This window comes from Cheilinus undulatus, linkage group 17, assembly GCF_018320785.1.
Source record: "Cheilinus undulatus linkage group 17, ASM1832078v1, whole genome shotgun sequence".
NCBI classification, from domain to species: domain Eukaryota; kingdom Metazoa; phylum Chordata; class Actinopteri; order Labriformes; family Labridae; genus Cheilinus; species Cheilinus undulatus.
Genome location: NC_054881.1, coordinates 4,080,715 through 4,099,745, shown reverse-complemented (window position 1 = coordinate 4,099,745; position 19,031 = coordinate 4,080,715). Strand labels below are relative to the sequence as shown.

At 40.5% G+C, this 19,031-nt stretch overlaps 3 protein-coding genes across 3 annotated transcripts; all 3 read right to left on the bottom strand.

Annotated features, from left to right (window-relative positions):
• Positions 1 to 541: 541 nt before the first annotated feature.
• Positions 542 to 3,291, bottom strand: LOC121524734 (nuclear factor 7, brain-like). Its single transcript, XM_041810220.1, has 2 exons — positions 1,902 to 3,291; positions 542 to 1,692 (listed from the first exon to the last, which is right to left on the bottom strand). Exons 1-2 carry the CDS (start codon positions 3,043 to 3,045, stop codon positions 1,547 to 1,549), a joined length of 1,290 nt encoding a protein of 429 aa, XP_041666154.1. The 5' UTR covers positions 3,046 to 3,291; the 3' UTR covers positions 542 to 1,546.
• Positions 3,292 to 7,580: 4,289 nt separating this feature from the next.
• LOC121524733 (nuclear factor 7, ovary-like) lies at positions 7,581 to 9,214 on the bottom strand. The gene has a single exon (XM_041810219.1). It carries the CDS (start codon positions 9,212 to 9,214, stop codon positions 7,820 to 7,822), a length of 1,395 nt encoding a protein of 464 aa, XP_041666153.1. The 3' UTR covers positions 7,581 to 7,819.
• A 5,845-nt stretch (positions 9,215 to 15,059) lies between these two features.
• LOC121524732 (nuclear factor 7, brain-like) lies at positions 15,060 to 16,698 on the bottom strand. Its single transcript, XM_041810217.1, has one exon. The coding sequence runs from the start codon at positions 16,696 to 16,698 to the stop codon at positions 15,301 to 15,303; it is 1,398 nt and encodes a 465-aa protein (XP_041666151.1). The 3' UTR covers positions 15,060 to 15,300.
• Positions 16,699 to 19,031: the final 2,333 nt, after the last annotated feature.

The following is a 19,031-nucleotide window of genomic DNA, read 5'->3' as shown; positions in this document are numbered from 1 at the left end:
AAGGATATCACAGCTCAACTTTACAATAGACCATGATTTTGTTGACCTCCATGGTCCCCCAGTTTGTCTGGGCCCCAGAAAGCTCTCCTCTTTATCCCCCTCATGGACGGCCTTGTCTCCACGTGACTGTTCTAGAAAGTTCATGGCTGTGTTCAACCACCTTCAGGTACAGTGGGGGGTCCCCGGTCTCTGGCACCTTTATTTTGGAGGTCACGGGCTGAAAAGGTTGAGGACCCCTGTTCTAGCAGATTGCAAACTCAAAGGGAGATTCTGAGAGGACGTGTGCCCCAGCAGGCCTCACCTGCAGTTTTCCAGGCCTCACCTGAAGCCTCACTCAGTCCTCATCAGAAGGTCACACCTGCTGCTTCCACTAGGCCCAAGCCTGTGGACATGGCAGACTTTGATGAGGTGAAGAGATCCCTGAACTACACGTCTGAAGAGATTTCTACCTAAAACCAGTCTAATGTTGGTGAAGATACGCCCAGTGATTGGGTATGCTCAAATGTCTGGTTGATGGCTGACAAGGCAAATAGCCAATCATTTTAAAGATTTTGAGGAGGCCAATCAGAATTTGGGGGGGGGGGGCTAGTCAGCTCTGGCTACCACTGGCTCCGCCCCTGGAACATGATTGGTGCTGCTATTTGCTGCTGTAATCCATTAGGGTGTTATAAATCAAGTTGTCTTTATTATTTCGGTTGCCAATATCTTTACTATTTATAGTGTCGTCTTAATTAAGTCCCTAAAAACCAGCCATAAATCCTTCTTGTCAAAATGTTTGTTTACAGTATTAGCATGGTAGCACTGCATTGTGCTGACACTGAGAAGAGTAATACAGTGTAGCACAAGCTTCATGAACTATTGAGGGTCAGACACTTTAGTTTGACTTTCTCTGCTGGAGTAGGGTGAGGAGGGGAGGGGTGTAAATGGACCTTAAGCAGAACAAAACACCAGGACCAGAGAACAACCTTTATGAACGCTCGTCTGAGATTATTGAGTTTTTTTGACAAAATCCAACCAAGAACTAAAACTGGAGTTTAAAAACCCAATTTATTTTGACAAAGCTTCAGCAAAAATATGTACCAAGAATACTCCAGAAATTCAAAAATCAAACCTGAGTTGATTAGACTCAGGTCTGGATTATATGAACATTTCAATGACAACATGAATGAAAAGGATTTAAAAGTCAATTTTAAAGTAACCAGAAAACATATTTCAGCTTCAGGAAAGTCAGTTAATAACAGCAGAATGTGGATTCTGTCAACAAATGAAGCAAACACCAAAGGCTCCTTGGAGAAATGGGGAAAAGCTGAGGATGCTAAAAAGATCTCAGAGAAAGGCTGAACGTCAACGGCCAAAGAACAAAGTTCAGATCCATTCAGAAGTCTCCAAACATACACTTAGCAGCTACAATAAAGAAATGAAAGTGCTGAGACAGCAGCACATCTCAGAAATCATCCATGAAAAGTCAAATAATAGCTGCTACCTGTTCTCTACAGGTGATCAATTGATCAATCCCCCCAGATCAACCCCCACTGACTTCTTCTCTTCAAACAAGTGTCATGAATTTGCCACAAACTTCTTGTAAAAAATGAGCAGCATGAAATGATCCAGAAGTGACTGGATCAAATGCCATCATAACATCATGTTTGTTTAGTTTGGTTCCACGCTCACAGAGATCTTCTCTGGGAGAATCTGCAGTGAGGAGAAAAGCCCAGTATTAAAAAATGGAAGCATCCTGTCAGTGAAAGTGTGTGTGAAGGAGTGTATGAGTGTGTTAGTATCAGGATCAGAGAACGACAGCTCTCCTCTGTTACAGTCCAGATTCACTCGGATCCTCTTTGGTTTTGTCTGAACTGAGAGAACAGCATCTGGATGTGATGGTGTGTGTGTGTAGTATTTACCAAAACAGAACCGTACTGCCCAAACTCTAGACAATATGTATCCCTTCCTCTCAGCAGACTCTGGTAACACTCCCAGGAACCAGTATATACAGTCCCTGACGTCAATGTCCCATCTGTGAGTACCTGAGTTAAAGCCCTGACAGCCCAGGACAGAGGGGGGCCAAACAATCCTCTCTGGATTATCAGGAAGCTGCTGTTTCCCTCCTCCTCCTCTCACAGCTGTCAGATCATCAGACAGGATGAGTCTTAATCCAGCAGTGTTTGGGTCTAGAATGACTGGCGTGTAGGAGACCATGTCCTTCATCTTGGTCCAGATTTTGAAGGCCAGGTTGCCCAGGTGTTTGGCCTGGTCTATCAGAGCTCCTGAGGGCAGCTGTGTCTCCTCCAGCAGGGGGCGCTGCTGGACTCTCTCCACTGCAGCCTTGTAGTTTTTCAGGAAGGAGACGTCTTGGGCCGTCAGCTGGTCCTCTGTGGCTCTGACTGTCTGTGAAAGATCTGCTATCTGTGCTCTCAGAGCCTCCATCTGCTCCTTCATCCTCTGCCTCTTCTGCTCCTCTTCCTCCCTCAGTGCTCGCAGCCTGGCCTCCTCTTCCTCTGCTAGAAAGTGATGAAGCTTCTTGAACTGCTCCTTAATCTGCCTCTCTGTGTGTCGGGCCTGGACCTCCATGTGAGCTTCTGTTTGATCAAACTTCACTTGAACGTCTTTAAGAGCCTCTAACTTCTTCTTTAAGGGCTGCAGAGTTTCCTCAAGGTTCTTCTTGTGTTGTTGAACAGCTTCATTGATGGGTGTGAATTGGTGCTCATCGTGTTTTTCTGAATCTCTGCAGACGAGACACACCGGCTCCTGATGGTCCAGACAGAAGAGTTTGAGCTCCTCCTGATGCAGACTGCAGAGATCCTCTGGAGCTTTTTGTTTTCTCCCCTGCAGAAAAGTCTCACACAGATTCTTTAAAGCACAAACTGGAGAAAATAATCCCTTTGAGTGTCTCCTCTTACAGATGGGGCACTCCTTGTCCTCCTTCTCCTTCCAGCTCTTCTCCACACACTCTCTACAGAAGCTGTGGCTGCAGGACAGGATGACGGGATGTTTAAAGATGTCCAGGCAGACCGGACAGCTCAGATCCTCCTCTAACTTGGACGCCATTTTGTCTGGAGTGAAGCTGGAGACGCTGCAGACAAATAGAAAGCCCCTCTCCGTCCCTGAAAGTTACTTTCTCTTTCGTTCTGAGTTCTTTTAAAGTCTGCTTCAGTTGGTGGATTCAGTACCTGGTTAAAGTGTAAGTATTCCCAGTATCCCAGTGGAACCAGTACTCCCAGTACTCCCTCCTGCTGTCCTCTCTCAGTGGGAGTGGTGCTGGTTTTGTTGCAGAGCTCTCTCCGCCAGAGTGAGCGTCTCTTCAAAGCAGAGTAACAGCCTATTTCGTGTTTCCTGTTTTGCGGTGAGGTTAAACAGGGTGAGGGGGCGGAGCTTCTTCAGAACAGGAACAGAAACCAGTCTGATGTTTTGATGAAGCAGAATCTGGAGATCAGAAATGATTTTTAATCCTCTATGTAACAGGAACAGATCATATTCTTCTTTGGTGTTTCTGGTTTTGACACTACAATGTTAATATGTCCTACAGATCTGTTCAATAGAGCTGGAGTTAACACTGGCTGAGTACGGTGGCCCAAAGGGCCAACTGCAAAAACATTTCCTCTAGAGAATAAAACCTCAGAGTGAGTTAAAACATTTAAAATGATGTAGAAATCGTTGGTCTGCTGCTGGCGTCACGTCACAGTAAAGAACTCAATATTTCAGAGTTCATTTTGTGAACTAAAACTCTGACTAAAAATGTTTGTTGACTACCTTTGGATGATCAGAATCTGTGATATTGCTCCACGTATTGTAATAATCCAGCTCTGTTTTACTTAATCTGGAAATATTTGAATAAGGTGACTGGAGCAAAAATATTTGCAAGGAGTGAACCTTAATTTTTCTTATTATTTTGTATTTTTCTTTCTCTCATACAGACACCCTCGCAGCCTAAACTTCCCACTGTCATTATTTAAGAGTATAAATATGTATTTGTTTATCATACTGTCTGCAAAATAACGGCACTTTAATTTGGTAGAAATTATTCACTTTATGTGTTTGTGCTTGGCCACAAATTTGGGGTTGATGGACATGTTTCGCTTAGTGTCTGCTTCAAAATGTATTTTATATCCCAATCACAAAATGTTATCATGTTGTAGATGACCTAATCTGTCAAATGTTTAGATGTGCAGACTATAATACATGACATTGTCAGCTCCACCAGATTAAGGTTTAAATGCTCCTTTAAACATGCATTTGACTCAAACTGAACACAACTGTGACATATTGCATCGTTTATCTTTATTAAGCCATCAGTAAAAGACAGGATACTTAATGTGTGTTTGCTTTTTAAAAAGGGTATGCTATGGATTTATTTCAATTAGAATAAGATTCTAATAAGATTCTGTTTATAAAGACTGCATTAATCTAGCTGTAAAAAAAAGTAATATTAAATGAACTTGTATCAATAGTATTGGTTGTTTGAACGCTTGGGATGCCATGGGACAGCTCTCTCTGCAGAGGTAGGATGTGAAGCTCTCCCTGAACCAGACGACCTCCTTTATAAGTTGTGGCAGAAAGTGAAGACCCCTCAGTATGATTGACCAGGTACCTGCAGCAGAGGAAACATACTGATAGTGATTAGTAGACAAGGAGTGATTGGCACTTTATAGGCTACAGTATATTTGGTGTTTTTAGTGCAACAATATAAATATAAGACTGATTTATCCAAAAATTGTTAAAAAAATAGAATAGAGCACGTTGAGTAATCTTCCCACAGACATAAAAAATATCAAATTTAAATATTTTAATGCCAGCAGATGTACGGTAAGACGGAGTAATTTTGGCATCATTATGACTCATTTCGTTGTATTTTAATGCCACTGTGCAGTGTGAGATGATGTGTGTCTCTTTCAGTGGTGAACTTAGCCGTCTGGGGGCTCCAGGCAAACAGTCATTTGCGCCCCACCTATCAGTCTAATGTAATGGGACCTTCCCATCATTTAACTTGGTTTTCCAGAGAGTGGCAGTAGGTTGATAGTGGTCTTGTGTTCTACTGTGTCTGACACAAAAATATTAAACATATCATTTTAACCCTTTAAAGCCAATTGCATCATATTTGATACGCACTTTTTTGATACCTCTATTTAATCAAAATGATTAACAATTTACTAAAAAAACCTTTAAATTCAATCATGAAAATGATAAAAATGCCCTCCGATGGATCGTCAATTTCAAACAATTCTTAATGTGTCAAATGTGGTAGAAAAAATGTACATGTGAAATTGTATGGCCTTCTTTCTTTTTCTGGATTTCAGTTAAATAAACACATCATTCCCACATTTCCAAAAAAAAAAAAAAAAATTTCTGGCTATTATTTGAGGTATCAGGCTTTAAAGGGTTAAAAGGTTAACTTTTTCTTTGTACCTACTTCTCTTGCTCTTTAGCCTCCCTGTTTGTTTCTCCTCTGTCACTGAGCTTTTATCTTCCTCTCCTGTTTCTGAATGTGTTTGTCTTCATCCCTCCTCTCTCTGACTTTGTCCTTATATTTGCTCTCTCTTGTTCTCTCGTCTTCATCTCTCCTCTGTGCGTATTTCATATTCGCTTTTCTTTTCTCTTGTCTTTTGCTTTAATCTCTCTTCTGTTCTATGTCCTGTCCGTATATCTCCTGTCTCTCTCTCTCTCTCTTCATTTTGTCTTCATCCCTCTGTGCTTTTTTCATATTCTGAGTGCTTTTGTCTTTTGCTTCAGTCTCTCCTCTCCTCAAGACTCTTAGATTTTTATATTTTCTTCAATGGATATTAAGTTTATGCTAATATTAAATACTGTTTATTGGCTGTTTATTAGAAAAAACTACAGCAGAATAGAAGCACATCTCTAATTTTCACTCTGACAAATCTCCACCAGGAGATAGGGAGTTATTGATAAAGTTAGGCACTCCGATGCTATTTTTGTAAAGAGATTTTTGTAAATACACAATGAATAACAAAAATACAAGGGAAGGGGGCATTTTATGGGCCCCGAGGCTCCAGGCAAATGCCCGGTTTGCCTAATAGCAGAGTCTGCCTGTGGTCTCTTTGCAGGTCGGTGAAACTTAAACTCACCGTTAACAGACGGACAGGTGTCCCGCAGCTGTACAGGACCGTACGTGGATGGTTTGTGTCCGTCAGAGAAATCCTGGCTCTGATCCGAGTGTTAAAATGAGATGTGAAGGCACACATGAGGGGAATCCTTCACATATACAGCTAAAAGACGGAGACACAGTGCTGATCTCTGCCATGTTTGATCACAGCATGAATGGGAAAAACAAACACTGGGGGTATCTGGTAGACAAGTCACTCCCCCTCCAGTGGAGGTGAAAATTCGCACCACTCCATTTGAGGACACGAATATGTTAGTGGTGCAGATTACAAAATTAGGCGAGGGGAATATTTATTTTGCTTTTGGTCTGACCACACACTTAGAGAAATCTGTCAGTTCAACCTTTGCTGTAACCTACACAATATTCTGTTAATTTATTTTTTGTTCTGAAATCGTTTTTTTGGTCCTTTTTTTATTTTGCCAGCGTTGAGCACACACATTCACCTTGCTTCTATAGTGGATATTCGTGTGTCTCTGTGTGTGTGTGTGTCTGTTCTGCAGCACTTCCTGTTGCAGACTGTGTGTCAGACACTAAACAGACACTAAACAGAGCGTTTATAGGAGACTTTATCTGGTTCTTGAAGTGAACAAAGAGCTCTATGGCTGAGTTTATTTGGTTTCTGCAGAATACACTGGACTGTCTGATTACAGATGTTAAGCTGCTGATTGATGTTACGGCGCTGACAGCTGTTATGTGTCAGAATGGACATTGTGAGATAAATGGAGAAAGTTTCAGTAGTGTTTGTTTTATCCAGCAGCACACAGGGAAGAGGCTTTCAGCTGTGACCCAAACAGGTGATGGAGGAACCCTCCTGATGAATTTACGTCCACAATAATTCCACAAAAACCAGAAAAAATGTAAATCCTCAAAAGTGTGTAAGGTAATCCAGGATTTTTGTTGACAAAATCAAACCAAGAACTAAAATTGGGGTTTAAAAAAACTTTTTATTTTGACAAAGCTTCAGTAAAAACATGTACCAAAAATACTCAAAAATCAAACCTGAGTTGATTAGACTCAGCAAATTTCACTGAGGAGTACAGGCATCAACAGCAACGAAAAAATGGATTATATGAAAATTTAATGATTACATGAATGAGAAAGGATTTAAAAGTCAATTTAAAGCAGAAACAAAACATATTTCAGCTTCAGGAAAGTCATTTAATAACAGCAGAATGTGGATTCTCTCAGCAAATGAAGCAAACACCAAAGGCTCCTTGGAGAAATGGGGAAAGGCTGAGGATGCTAAAAAGATCTCAGAGAAAGGCTGAACGTCAACGGCCGAAGAACAAAGTTCAGATCCATTCAGAAGTCTCCAAACATACACTTAGCAGCTACAATAAAGAAATGAAAGTGCTGAGACAGCAGCGCATCTCAGAAATCATCCATGAAAAGTCAAATAATAGCTGCTACCTGTTCTCTACAGGTGATCAATGGATCAATCCCCCCAGATCAACCTCCACTGACTTCTTCTCTTCAAACAAGTGTCATGAATTTGCCACAAACTTCTTGTAAAAAATGAGCAGCATGAAATCTAACAGCCTACAATTACAACACAGCAATTGTGAGCTTTTCTGTTTGTGGCTTAGTAAACATGTCCATCATAGATCCATCATAGATTTGTTGACTGTAAACCATGAAAGGAAAGTTTCTGTAGTCAAATATCAGAAGTGACTGGATCAAATGCCATCATAACATCATGTTTGTTTAGTTTGGTTCCACGCTCACAGAGATCTTCTCTGGGAGAATCTGCAGTGAGGAGTTAGACCCATAATAGATGACTGGAAGCATCCTGTCAGTGGAAATGTGTGTGAAGGAGTGTATGAGTGTGTTAGTATCAGGATCGGAGAACGACAGCTCTCCTCTGTTACAGTCCAGATTCACTCGGATCCTCTTTGGTTCTGTCTGCACTGAGAGAACAGTGTCTGGATGTGATGGTGAGTGTGTTCTGTATGTACCATAATACAACCCTAATGCCCAAACTCTAGACCATATGTTTTCCTTCCTCTCAGTCGACTCTGGTAACACTCCCAGGGTACAGAATTTATTGTCTCTGACCTCGACGTCCCAGCTGTGAGTCCCTGAATTAAAGCCCTCAGAGCCCAGGACAGAACAGCAATCAAAAATCCTCTCTGGATTATCAGGAAGCTGCTGTCTCTCTCCTCCATCTCTCACAGTGGTCAGATCATCAGACAGGATGAGGTTAAATCCAGCAGTGTTTGGGTCTAGAATGATGGGTGTGTAGGAGACCATGTCCTTTATCCTGGTCCAGATCTTGAAGGCCAGGTTGCCCAGGTGTTTGGCCTGGTCTATCAGAGCTCCTGAGGGCAGCTGTGGCTCCCCCAGCAGGGGGCGCTGCTGGACTCTCTCCACTGCAGCCTTGTAGTTTTTCAGGAAGGAGACATCTTGGGCCGTCAGCTGGTCCTCTGTGGCTCTGACTGTCTGTGAAAGATCTGCTATCTGTGCTCTCAGAGCCTCCATCTGCTCCTTCATCCTCTGTCTCTTCTGCTCCTCTTCCTCCCTCAGTGCACGCAGCCTGGCCTCCTCTTCCTCTGCTAGAAAGTGATGAAGCTTCTTGAACTGCTCCTTAATCTGCCTCTCTGTGTGTCGGGCCTGGACCTCCATGTGAGCTTCTGTTTGATCAAACTTCACTTTAACATCTTTAAGAGCCTCTAACTTCTTCTTTAAGGGCTGCAGAGTTTCCTCAAGGTTCTTCTTGTGTTGTTGAACAGCTTCATGGATGGGTCTAAATCGGTGCTCAGCGTGTTCTTCTGAATATCTGCAGACAACACACACCGGCTCCTGATGGTCCAGACAGAAGAGTTTGAGCGTCTCCTGATGCAGACTGCAGAGATCCTCTGAAGCTCGTCGTTTTCTCTCCTGCAGAAAAGTCTCACACAGATTCTTTAAAGCAAAGCTAACAGGTAATAATCCCTTTGAGTGTCTCCTCTTACAGATGGGACACTCCTTGTCCTTCTTCTCCTTCCAGCTCTTCTCCACACACTCTCTACAGAAGCTGTGGCTGCAGGACAGGATAACGGGATCTTCAAAGATGTCCAGGCAGACCGGACAGCTCAGATCCTCCTCTAACTTGGACGCCATTTTGTCTCGACTGAAGCTGGAGATGCCGCAGACAAACAGGAAGCCACTCCCCGTCCCTGAAGGTTCCTTTCTCTTTGGTTCTGAGTTCTTTCAAAGTCTGCTTCAGTTTGTGGATTCAGTACCTGGTTAAAGTGTAAGTATTTCCAGTATCCCAGTATTCCCAGTACTCCCAGTACTCCCTCCTGCTGTCCTCTCTCAGTGGAAGTGGTGCTGGTTTTGGTGCGGAGCTCTCTCTGTCAGAGTGAGCGTTTCTTTTCAGGTCAAAGTAACAGTCTGTTTTATGGTTGGTGTGAGATAAGGCAGGTGAGGGGGCGGAGCTTCTTCACAGCAGGAACTCAGAAACCAGTCTGATTTTTTCATGAAGCAGAATCTGGAGATCAGGAATGATCTTTAATCCTCTATGTAACAGGAATGATCTTCTTCTTCTGTGGTGTTTCTGATTTTTACAGAAGTCTGTTTTCGGTGATAACTTTTGACCCAATTTTGTCACTATTAACCACTTCTGATCCCTAGTTTTGCTCATTTTTATCCATTTTAAACACATTTTATTGTTTGATATGCATATTTTTGCCAGTTCAACCAGTTTCTGCCAAATTCTGCGTATTTTTTTGCCTTTGTTAACACAAGTTTTTTTTTGCAAGTTTTGCAACACACTTTTTTGCAAGTTTATATAAATTTTTCATCCCATTTCAGCAAATTTCCACCCATTTTTATCACTTTAAAGCCAATTCAGCCTCTTGTTAATCCCCTTTTACCATTATTTATGTCCATTTTGGCACTTTAATCAATTTTTTGGTAATTTCATGGCACTTTTACCTATATTTGCCTCTTCTAACCCATTTATGCTACTTTTAAAATCCAATTTCGCCACTTTTCCACCGTTCTAGCTATTTTTAACCCATTTTTTCCTGTATTTAACAAAAGGGATTTACATTTTTAAGAAGGTTATTTACTAACTAATTCATGAAAAAGGATATTTGTTTCATTGATAAGAGTGGTTATCATTCAGGTTAAATAGAAAATATAGATATCAGCTTGACTTTATAATGGACCATGGTTTTGCTGACCTCCATGGTCCCCCAGTTTGGCTGGGCCCCAGAAGGCTTTCCCATTTATCCCCCTTTATGGGCAGCCTTGTCTGCACATGACTGTTCTTGATTGTTCATGGCTGTTCAACCACCTTCAGGTACAGTGGGGGTCCCCGGTGTGTGGCACCTTTATTTTGGGGTGGCGGGCTGAAAGGTTGAGGACCCCTGCTGTGAAGGATGCAGTGATGAGTGTTACAGGCGTCTCCTGTGATGAACCCAAGTGCAGAGTGGAAAACTGCATCCAGGGGTTTTAAAGTTGCTGATGAAGCAAAATATCACCATAATCTAACAGTGATAAAAAAGCTGCATCAACCAGGGTTTTTCTACAATGCAGAGGGAAATATGATTTATTTCTATACAAAAAGCCATTTTTTGATGAAGCTGACCAAATTAGAAAAAATTATTTTTAAATGTAATCTCATCAATCCAAATCCTGAGATATTTGTTTGCTGACGCTCTTTAAACATTGGTGCCACCATGAGTTGTAATAGTGACACTCAAAATGTTTTTAGTTGTAGAAAAGAGCATAAATGTAGTTTTCTCTGCATTCAGAACTAACCTGTGATTGGTCAGAGCAACTTCCAAATCATTGAAGCAGCTCTGAAGAGACCCCACAGCAGACTGAACATTATCAGCAGAGCAATACGGTCAGGGTACCAAAGCATCATTTATTTTGAAAGGGCTTTTGACCATACGGAAATCCAGAAAAAGACCAACTTCACTTGTTTTTCGTTTCTGGACACAAATCGAAAAACGAATAATGGCTGCAATTTTTCCTTTTTGTTTTCTTTTTTGTTTTTTTTGTATTAAAACGTTAAAACGAGGAAACCAACTTAGAAAAACGGTTGAATTAACTTGTGTTTTTATTTTGAAAAGTTCACATTCACTCCGGGTCACGTGACCGTCCCCTTTTGTTTCTGTACGGCCGTTAATGTAAAATAACAAAAAGAAAAGACATTAAGTAAAATTTAACCATTTATAAAATTTGGTTTCCTTGCTTTACCTTTTAAATTAAAAAAAAACAAAAAGGACAAATGGCGGCCATTATTCATTTTTTGATTTGTGTCCAGAATCAAAAAACGAGTGAAGTTGGCTGTTTTCTTGATTTCTGTACGGTCAAATTCCCTTTCAAAATAAATTACAATACAAAACTGTGTCATCTACAGATGAATTTTACAGTTTGAAACCGCAGACACAATATCATTTATAAAGAGTGAAAAGCACTGCACCAAGGACAGAACCTTGAGGAACACCACTTGTAAGAGTAATAAATTCTGATTGGACATTTCCCAGTGCTACACACTGCTGTCTGCCAATGAGATAGCTCTGAAACCAACAATAAGACCTCTGAGGTTCAGATCAGTGCAGCGGTCCATATGGGATTATCTTTACACCACTAATGATTAACAGTATCAAAGGCTTTGGAAAGGTCAATAAACAGAGCTGCACAGTGTTTCCTGTTATCCAAGGCTGATATAATGTCATTTAAAACAAGAGTGGCAGCAGTGACAGTGCTGTGTTTGTGTCTGAAACCAGACTGGTGTCAACTTAAAACAGAGCAGTCTAAAACAAATGATTTCAGTTTCTCATTTATTAAAGAGTCAAATATTGCTGACAGACATGACAGTTTATAAATAGAGGAGAGTTCCTATTTTTAACTCTGTGGTTTTGAAGGGTGCATGCTTATCAGCAACAGAGTTCAATGATTTACTAAAGAGGTTATGAGCCACGCCAACATCTGTGATTTTAGTGGTATCATGAAGGTCACGTCTACGAAGGTCAGATAAAAAAAGCTCGCTCACTGACATGTTTGAAATTGTGACTAGGACAGTTTCTTTTTAATTTTGTATTTAGAATACAAGTGAGGGGACCTGCGTTTCTGCTAGACTTTTTTGTCCCTGGTCAAAATGACCAGCAGTCCTCAAGAATTCCGGCAATTTAGAACAACTACCGGACATTTGCTTTAACATTATTTTGCTGCATTAACAGCAGCAAAACGCATAAATCTGATATTCTGTGATACATTGATACATAGAAGTCTGAAAACTGGACTGAGAACATTTTTATTTCCAGACCTGACCCAAAACTGAGACAGTAGAAACCAAGCCGACAGTAAACCTGAGTAATAATTACCCCGTTAATAAAAACTGGTGGACACGTACACATGATCAGACCCTAGAAACCACTGCACAAAGACTTTCTCTTATTTTTCTATGTGTAAGTGGTTTAAAGTATCAAAATAAAGGCTGCGCGCTTTTCCTTACACATGCAGTCAGTTACACAATATACGGCCACGTTAAACTCATAAACAACAATTAGCTTCACATTAGCACTGTTAGCCTGTTAGCACATTGGCCGCTACTATAACTTTGCAGCTTACAACAGCCAAATACCATCCTCCACCGACAACAACGAAGCATCCAAACAAATAACAAAGGTGCTCTGTTAACTGGACACTGCGTTAGAACTCTACATTTCAAATGAAAAATGAGTCTTACCGTCAGTTGCTAATATCAGTCCTCATGATGATATAACTGTAACCTCTGCTAAAGCTGGAAATCCAACCATCCTGTTTTATTTGGACTGGTCCCGAAAAGACAAAAGCTCCACAGCAGATAGTCCGGTCCAGTCCTCCTCTCATTAACGGCTTATCCAAGACTACTTCTGCTGTTTCCCTGCAGTCTCCAGCAGTACTGAGCATGCTCAGAGAGATAGATTTACTTTGATGTCATCGTGCATACATAATTAGCCATGAGCTTGCCGTCTGAGGAGATAAACAACCCCAGCACCAGGACAATAGATGTAGTAAGATTAGGCTACTTTTAGTTTATGTTAACACATTCTTGCGACATATCTTCTAGGTTACACAAAATATAATATGCAAGTATTCAGTATTTACTTATCTGGTCATTTGCATGTTTTCTGCCAGACATTTTGACTGGTTATATTTTTATCTGTCAGACCTCCGCCCTTTTTACCGGCCAATGATCGGGAAATACCGGCTAACAGAAACTCAGGATGGGACAGTGATCACTGAGACCAAGCTCAAATCCTTGAGAGTTAGTTATTCTGTCAGCTCTGTTTGTGAAAATTAAACCAATCCAGACTGACTTTAGGGGGTCTTTTTGAATAAATTTGGAACATTTATTTGTACATTTTGGGGGATTTGATTCAAATTTTTGGAGGAATGAGCTTTTAAACTTTCAGCTATTTTATAAGAATTTGAGAAATTTATTTAGAAATTTTTAAGAATCTGATGTGATTTTTTTTTTTTTTTTTTGAGCGGGCGGGGTTGATTTTTACTGAATTTTATATAAATTTTGAACATATATTTTTAAATTTTGGGAAATTTTATTGAAATTTCTGGGGGTATAAGCTTTGAAACTTTTAAGTATTTTCATGGAATTTTCAAAACTGTAAATTTTTCAGAATTTGATTTGAATTGTTTGGGTAAATTTGCTTTGAGATATTTATGTGTTTTTATGAATATTTTGGAAATAAATGTGTAAAATTTTAACATTTATTTGTAGATTTTGGAAGATTAGATTTAAATTTCTGGGGGAATTAGCTTTGAAACCTTTAGGTATTGTCATGAAAAATTGAAAAATTTATTTGTAAATTATTAATTTTGGGGGAAAGTTGCTTTGGGATATTTAAGTGGTTTCATGAATATTTTGGAAATATATTTATAATTCTTTGAGAAGTTGATCAATTTTTTTTGGGGGGGGGGGGTATTTGATTTGAATTTTTAAAATTATCTTCACACTAATTTGCAAATTTTATTTGTAATTTTTTCGGGAGTTTGATTTGAGATTTAGATTAAAATGTAATATGTACTACAGCAATTTTAAATCCACAGAAGGTTCACTCTCTCTTTGACCTGAAATGTGTTTGAAATACCAGTTTAATGATTTTTTAAGGCAAGGGTTTTATACTCTACATATCATGCAAACATTCAAGTGTCAACATTTTTCTAGAACAATTTGCAGAAATTCCTACTTTCCTGTTTTTGTAAATGTTTGTCTTCTTAAAACTAAGAAAGACAAAATCATCTCTCCCTTCAATGCAGTTCATACCAAATTTACAATATGAGAGAAAATAAATGCAATGGATTTATTTTTCTAAATTGTTGACCCCTAGCTTACTCTACCAATTTTTGTGTGTGTTATACTACAGAATGGTTTATAAGATGAGGACCTCCAAAAAGATCACAATTAGATTATTTTAGATTTAAATTTGATGTTTTGGAGATTATTTTGATGACAAATTTAGTTTCCAGATTCTTCATAGTCATAATAATCCAAATGACAATGTGGTCAGAAGTGTAAACCAGCGTTTTATTGGTGAAAATACATCCCATATGTTCATTCAACAATATATGAGTCATAATCCACCATCATGTCATCATGCAGTGACATGATGGACAATTTCAACTGTACAGTGGGTCACATCATTGACAGTATGGCCCCCATAAAAACTACATGAATGAAGCAAACACCAAAGGCTCCTTGGAGAAATGGGGAAAGGCTGAGGATGCTAAAAAGATCTCAGAGAAAGGCTGAACGTCAACGGCCAAAGAACAAAGTTCAGATCCATTCAGAAGTCTACAAACATACACTTAGCAGCTACAATAAAGAAATGAAAGTGCTGAGACAGCAGCACATCTCAGAAATCATCCATGAAAGGTCAAATAATAGCTGCTACCTGTTCTCTACAGGTGATCAATGGATCAATCCCCCCAGATCAACCTCCACTGACTTCTTCTCTTCAAACAAGTGTCATGAATTTGCCACAAACTTCTTGTAAAAAATGAGCAGCATGAAATCTAACAGCCTACAATTACAACACAGCAATTGTGAGCTTTTCTGTTTGTGGCTTAGTAAACATGTCCATCATAGATCCATCATAGATTTGTTGACTGTAAACCATGAAAGGAAAGTTTCTGTAGTCAAATATCAGAAGTGACTGGATCAAATGCCATCATAACATCATGTTTGTTTAGTTTGGTTCCACGCTCACAGAGATCTTCTCTGGGAGAATCTGCAGTGAGGAGTTAGACTCAGTATAAAAGTATGGAAGCATCCTGTCAGTGAAAGTGTGTGTGAAGGAGTGTATGAGTGTGTTAGTATCAAGATCAGAGAACGACAGCTCTCCTCTGTTACAGTCCAGATTCACTCGGATCCTCTTTGGTTTTGTCTGAACTGAGAAAACAGTGTCTGGATGTGATGGTGAGAGTGTTCTGTATTTACCACGAAAGAACCCTACTGCCCAAACTCTGGACGATATGTTTCTCTTCCTCTCAGCAGACTCTGGTAAAACTCCCAGGGCCCAGAGTTTACTGTCTCTGACCTCAACGTCCCAGCTGTGAGTCCCTGAGTTAAAGCCGTCAGAGCCCAGGACAGAGCAGTAACTATAAGTCCTCTCTGGATTATCAGGAAGCTGCTGCTCCTCTCCTCCTCCTTCTCTCACAGTGGTCAGATCATCAGACAGGATGAGTTTTAATCCCGCAGTGTTTGGGTCTAGAATCACGGGTGTGTAGGAGACCACGTCCTTCATCTTGGTCCAGATCTTGAAGGCCAGGTTGCCCAGGTGTTTGGCCTGGTCTATCAGAGCTCCTGAGGGCAGCTGTGGCTCCTCCAGCAGGGGGCGCTGCTGGACTCTCTCCACTGCAGCCTTGTAGTTTCTCAGGAAGGAGACGTCTTGGGCCCTCAGCTGGTCCTCTGTGGCTCTGATTGTCTGTGAAAGATCTGCTATCTGTGCTCTCAGAGCCTCCATCTGCTCCTTCATCCTCTGCCTCTTCTGCTCCTCTTCCTCCCTCAGTGCATGCAGCCTGGCCTCCTCTTCCTCTGCTAAGAACTGATGAAGCTTCTTAAAGTGCTCCTTAATCTGCCTCTCTGTGTGTCGGGCCTGGACCTCCATGTGAGCTTCTGTTTGATCAAACTTCACTTGTACGTCTTTAAGAGCCTCTAACTTCTTCTTTAAGGGCTGCAGAGTTTCCTCAAGGTTCTTCTTGTGTTGTTGAACAGCTTCATTGATGGGTCTGAATCGATGCTTGGCGTGTTTTTCTGAATCTCTGCAGACGACACACACCGGCTCCTGATGGTTCAGACAGAAGAGTTTGAGCTTCTCCTGATGCAGACTGCAGAGATCCTCTGAAGCTCTCTGTTTTCTCTCCTGCAGAAAAGTCTCACACAGATTCTTTAAAGCAAAGCTAACAGGTAATAAATCCTTTGAGTGTCTCCTCTTACAGATGGGACACTCCTTGTCCTCCTTCTCCTTCCAGCTCTTCTCCACACACTCTCTACAGAAGCTGTGGCTGCAGGACAGCATGACGGGATCTTTAAAAATGTCCAGGCAGACCGGACAGCTCAGATCCTCCTCTAACTTGGACGCCATTTTGTCTGGAGTGAAGCTGGAGACGCTGCAGACAAACAGGAAGCCACTTCCTGTCCCTGAAAGTTCCTTTCTCTTTGGTACTGAGTTCTTTCAAAGTCTGCTTCAATTGGTGGATTCAGTACCTTGTTAAAGTGTAAGTATTTCCAGTATCCCAGTAGAACCAGTACTCCCAGTACTCCCTCCTGCTTTCCTCTCCCAGTGGAAGTGGTGCTGGTTTTGGTCCGGAGCTCTCTCTCTCACATTTAGCATCTCTTCAGGGCTGAGTCACAGCCTGTTTGTCTGGTTTTTCAAAGGTGAGGCAGGTGAGGAGGCATGGCTTACCTCAGGTGTTTTATGAAACATTTTCAATCACAGTCTGTTTCCTGGTAGGTCTATGGCGGTATTGTTCCAAGACTGTCCAGATAAAGTGGTGAAAAGGAGTTATAGAGTGGCAAAAGTGGGTAATAAGTGTCAAAATGGGTTGTGGATTGGCACAAAGGGACAACAATTGGCAGGAAAAGTGGTGAAAAGAGTTAAAATGAAACAAAAACTGGTAAAAGAGGAATAAAGGGGTGACAAGTATCAGGGGCAGAGCAAGGCCTTGCCAACATTAGGGGCTTAGCCCAAGAGGGTCCAGGGGTATTGCCACCGAGAGATTTTTCCTGCTTTACAGACGCTATTGTCATTGATTTTAAGCTATTTGTATTTATGGATTGCACATATTTTTTTTGGGAGAACCTTATGTACCTATTAGAAACAATGCTTATGATTTTGCGTTGTGTTTGTACCTGTAACCTAGTTACGTATGTTTGTTTTTGTTTCCAAAGGCAAACAGCATAACAGAATATAAAAACTGGCCTCATCTATTGGTACTATGTGATCAGTTCCCAGACAGCAAGCAGTTATTGAAACTATATTGAACCAATGTTATTTTTCCAACAATAAGTCATTGAATCAACATTGAAATTTGATGTTGATTCTACATCATGTTGCACCATTTTTAATAATGAAACAACACTGAAATTCTGAACATAGAACAGCAGAATTTCAATGGTATTTCAATTAACAGGAATATTGAAAGATTGTGGACATTTCTACTCAACTATGAATCAAGGTGGTTTCAATTCAATTTCAACTGTAATAAGTTGAATATCCAGGCCCTAAAGACCCTGCTTTATCTACAGCCAGGATGTGAAAAAGTGATGAAAACCTTTTAGAGTAGGCAAGAAAGGACTACACCCGATGACCTTAAAGTACATATAAACACACTTTTTATTAAAATTTAATTGCATTTAGTGACACATTTCCTGGTGCTGGCGTCCAATCCCCCCTGCCCTGTCTGGTGCATACCGCAGCCACTTCTGCACCGCCTGGGCAAACACGAATTGAGTGACTGTTCCAGGTCCCCCCTGCAGCACAAAAGCATCTAAATAGAAAATACAAACAAAGTGCAACGTTAAGCTTAGTTTATACGTCTGCAGCAGCAGGAAACCTAGAGTGAAAATGTGACTTGATGCAGTATCCTGTCAGTTTCTGGTTCTTTCTCTCTGATTGGGTAATGGTTGCAGCCTTGCATACTGACACACCTGCATTGAATTTAAAATGGAAAAAACTAAAATCTACACAGATTTTTTTGGTTTGTTTTTTGATTTTATCTTGAAACGGAATGTCCAAAGAATGAATGATCCACAGATTTGTTACCAACCTTGGCCCGTTCATATTATCAAGCAAGAATACCAAATTTTTGAACATTAGATAAAAGATTGTGTCCTTACCTGAGTGCTTGGCTTCAGAATGAGACACAATGGATGAGTCCACCACGCGATGATCTCCTGGTCAACCATACATCATCTAATTTCTGATTATTTTTCCCAGGCAACTTGCAGTTTCCCGGTCATCTATAAATCGATGGCTTTTCAATAACATGCAGTTTCGCCGTCAATTATTTTTCAATTATTTATCAACATTGGTGTCATCGCCCTGTCAACCAGAAATAGATGCTTAATCAACCACAATAGCTGATCATAAATCAATGTTGTTCCAATGTCATAGAAATCAACATCAGGTACCAACGCCATTGCAATGATGATTCAATGTTCATTTATCATTGAGAAATCGATATCAACCATTCTGACAGTTCAGAAATTAATAACATTTACTCATGACGTCTTGCTGTCTGGGTTCCTTTCTGACTCACTCTGTTTTCTGCTCTCTTTCTCCTCTCATCTTTAATTTTCTCCCTTTCTCTCTTTGTCCACTCTTTAACTCCTGGATGAAAGTTTGTTCCACTGAAAGAAGAAAATATAAACGCAATGAGTTTTTAGATTTATGACCATGATGTAACCATTAAAAGA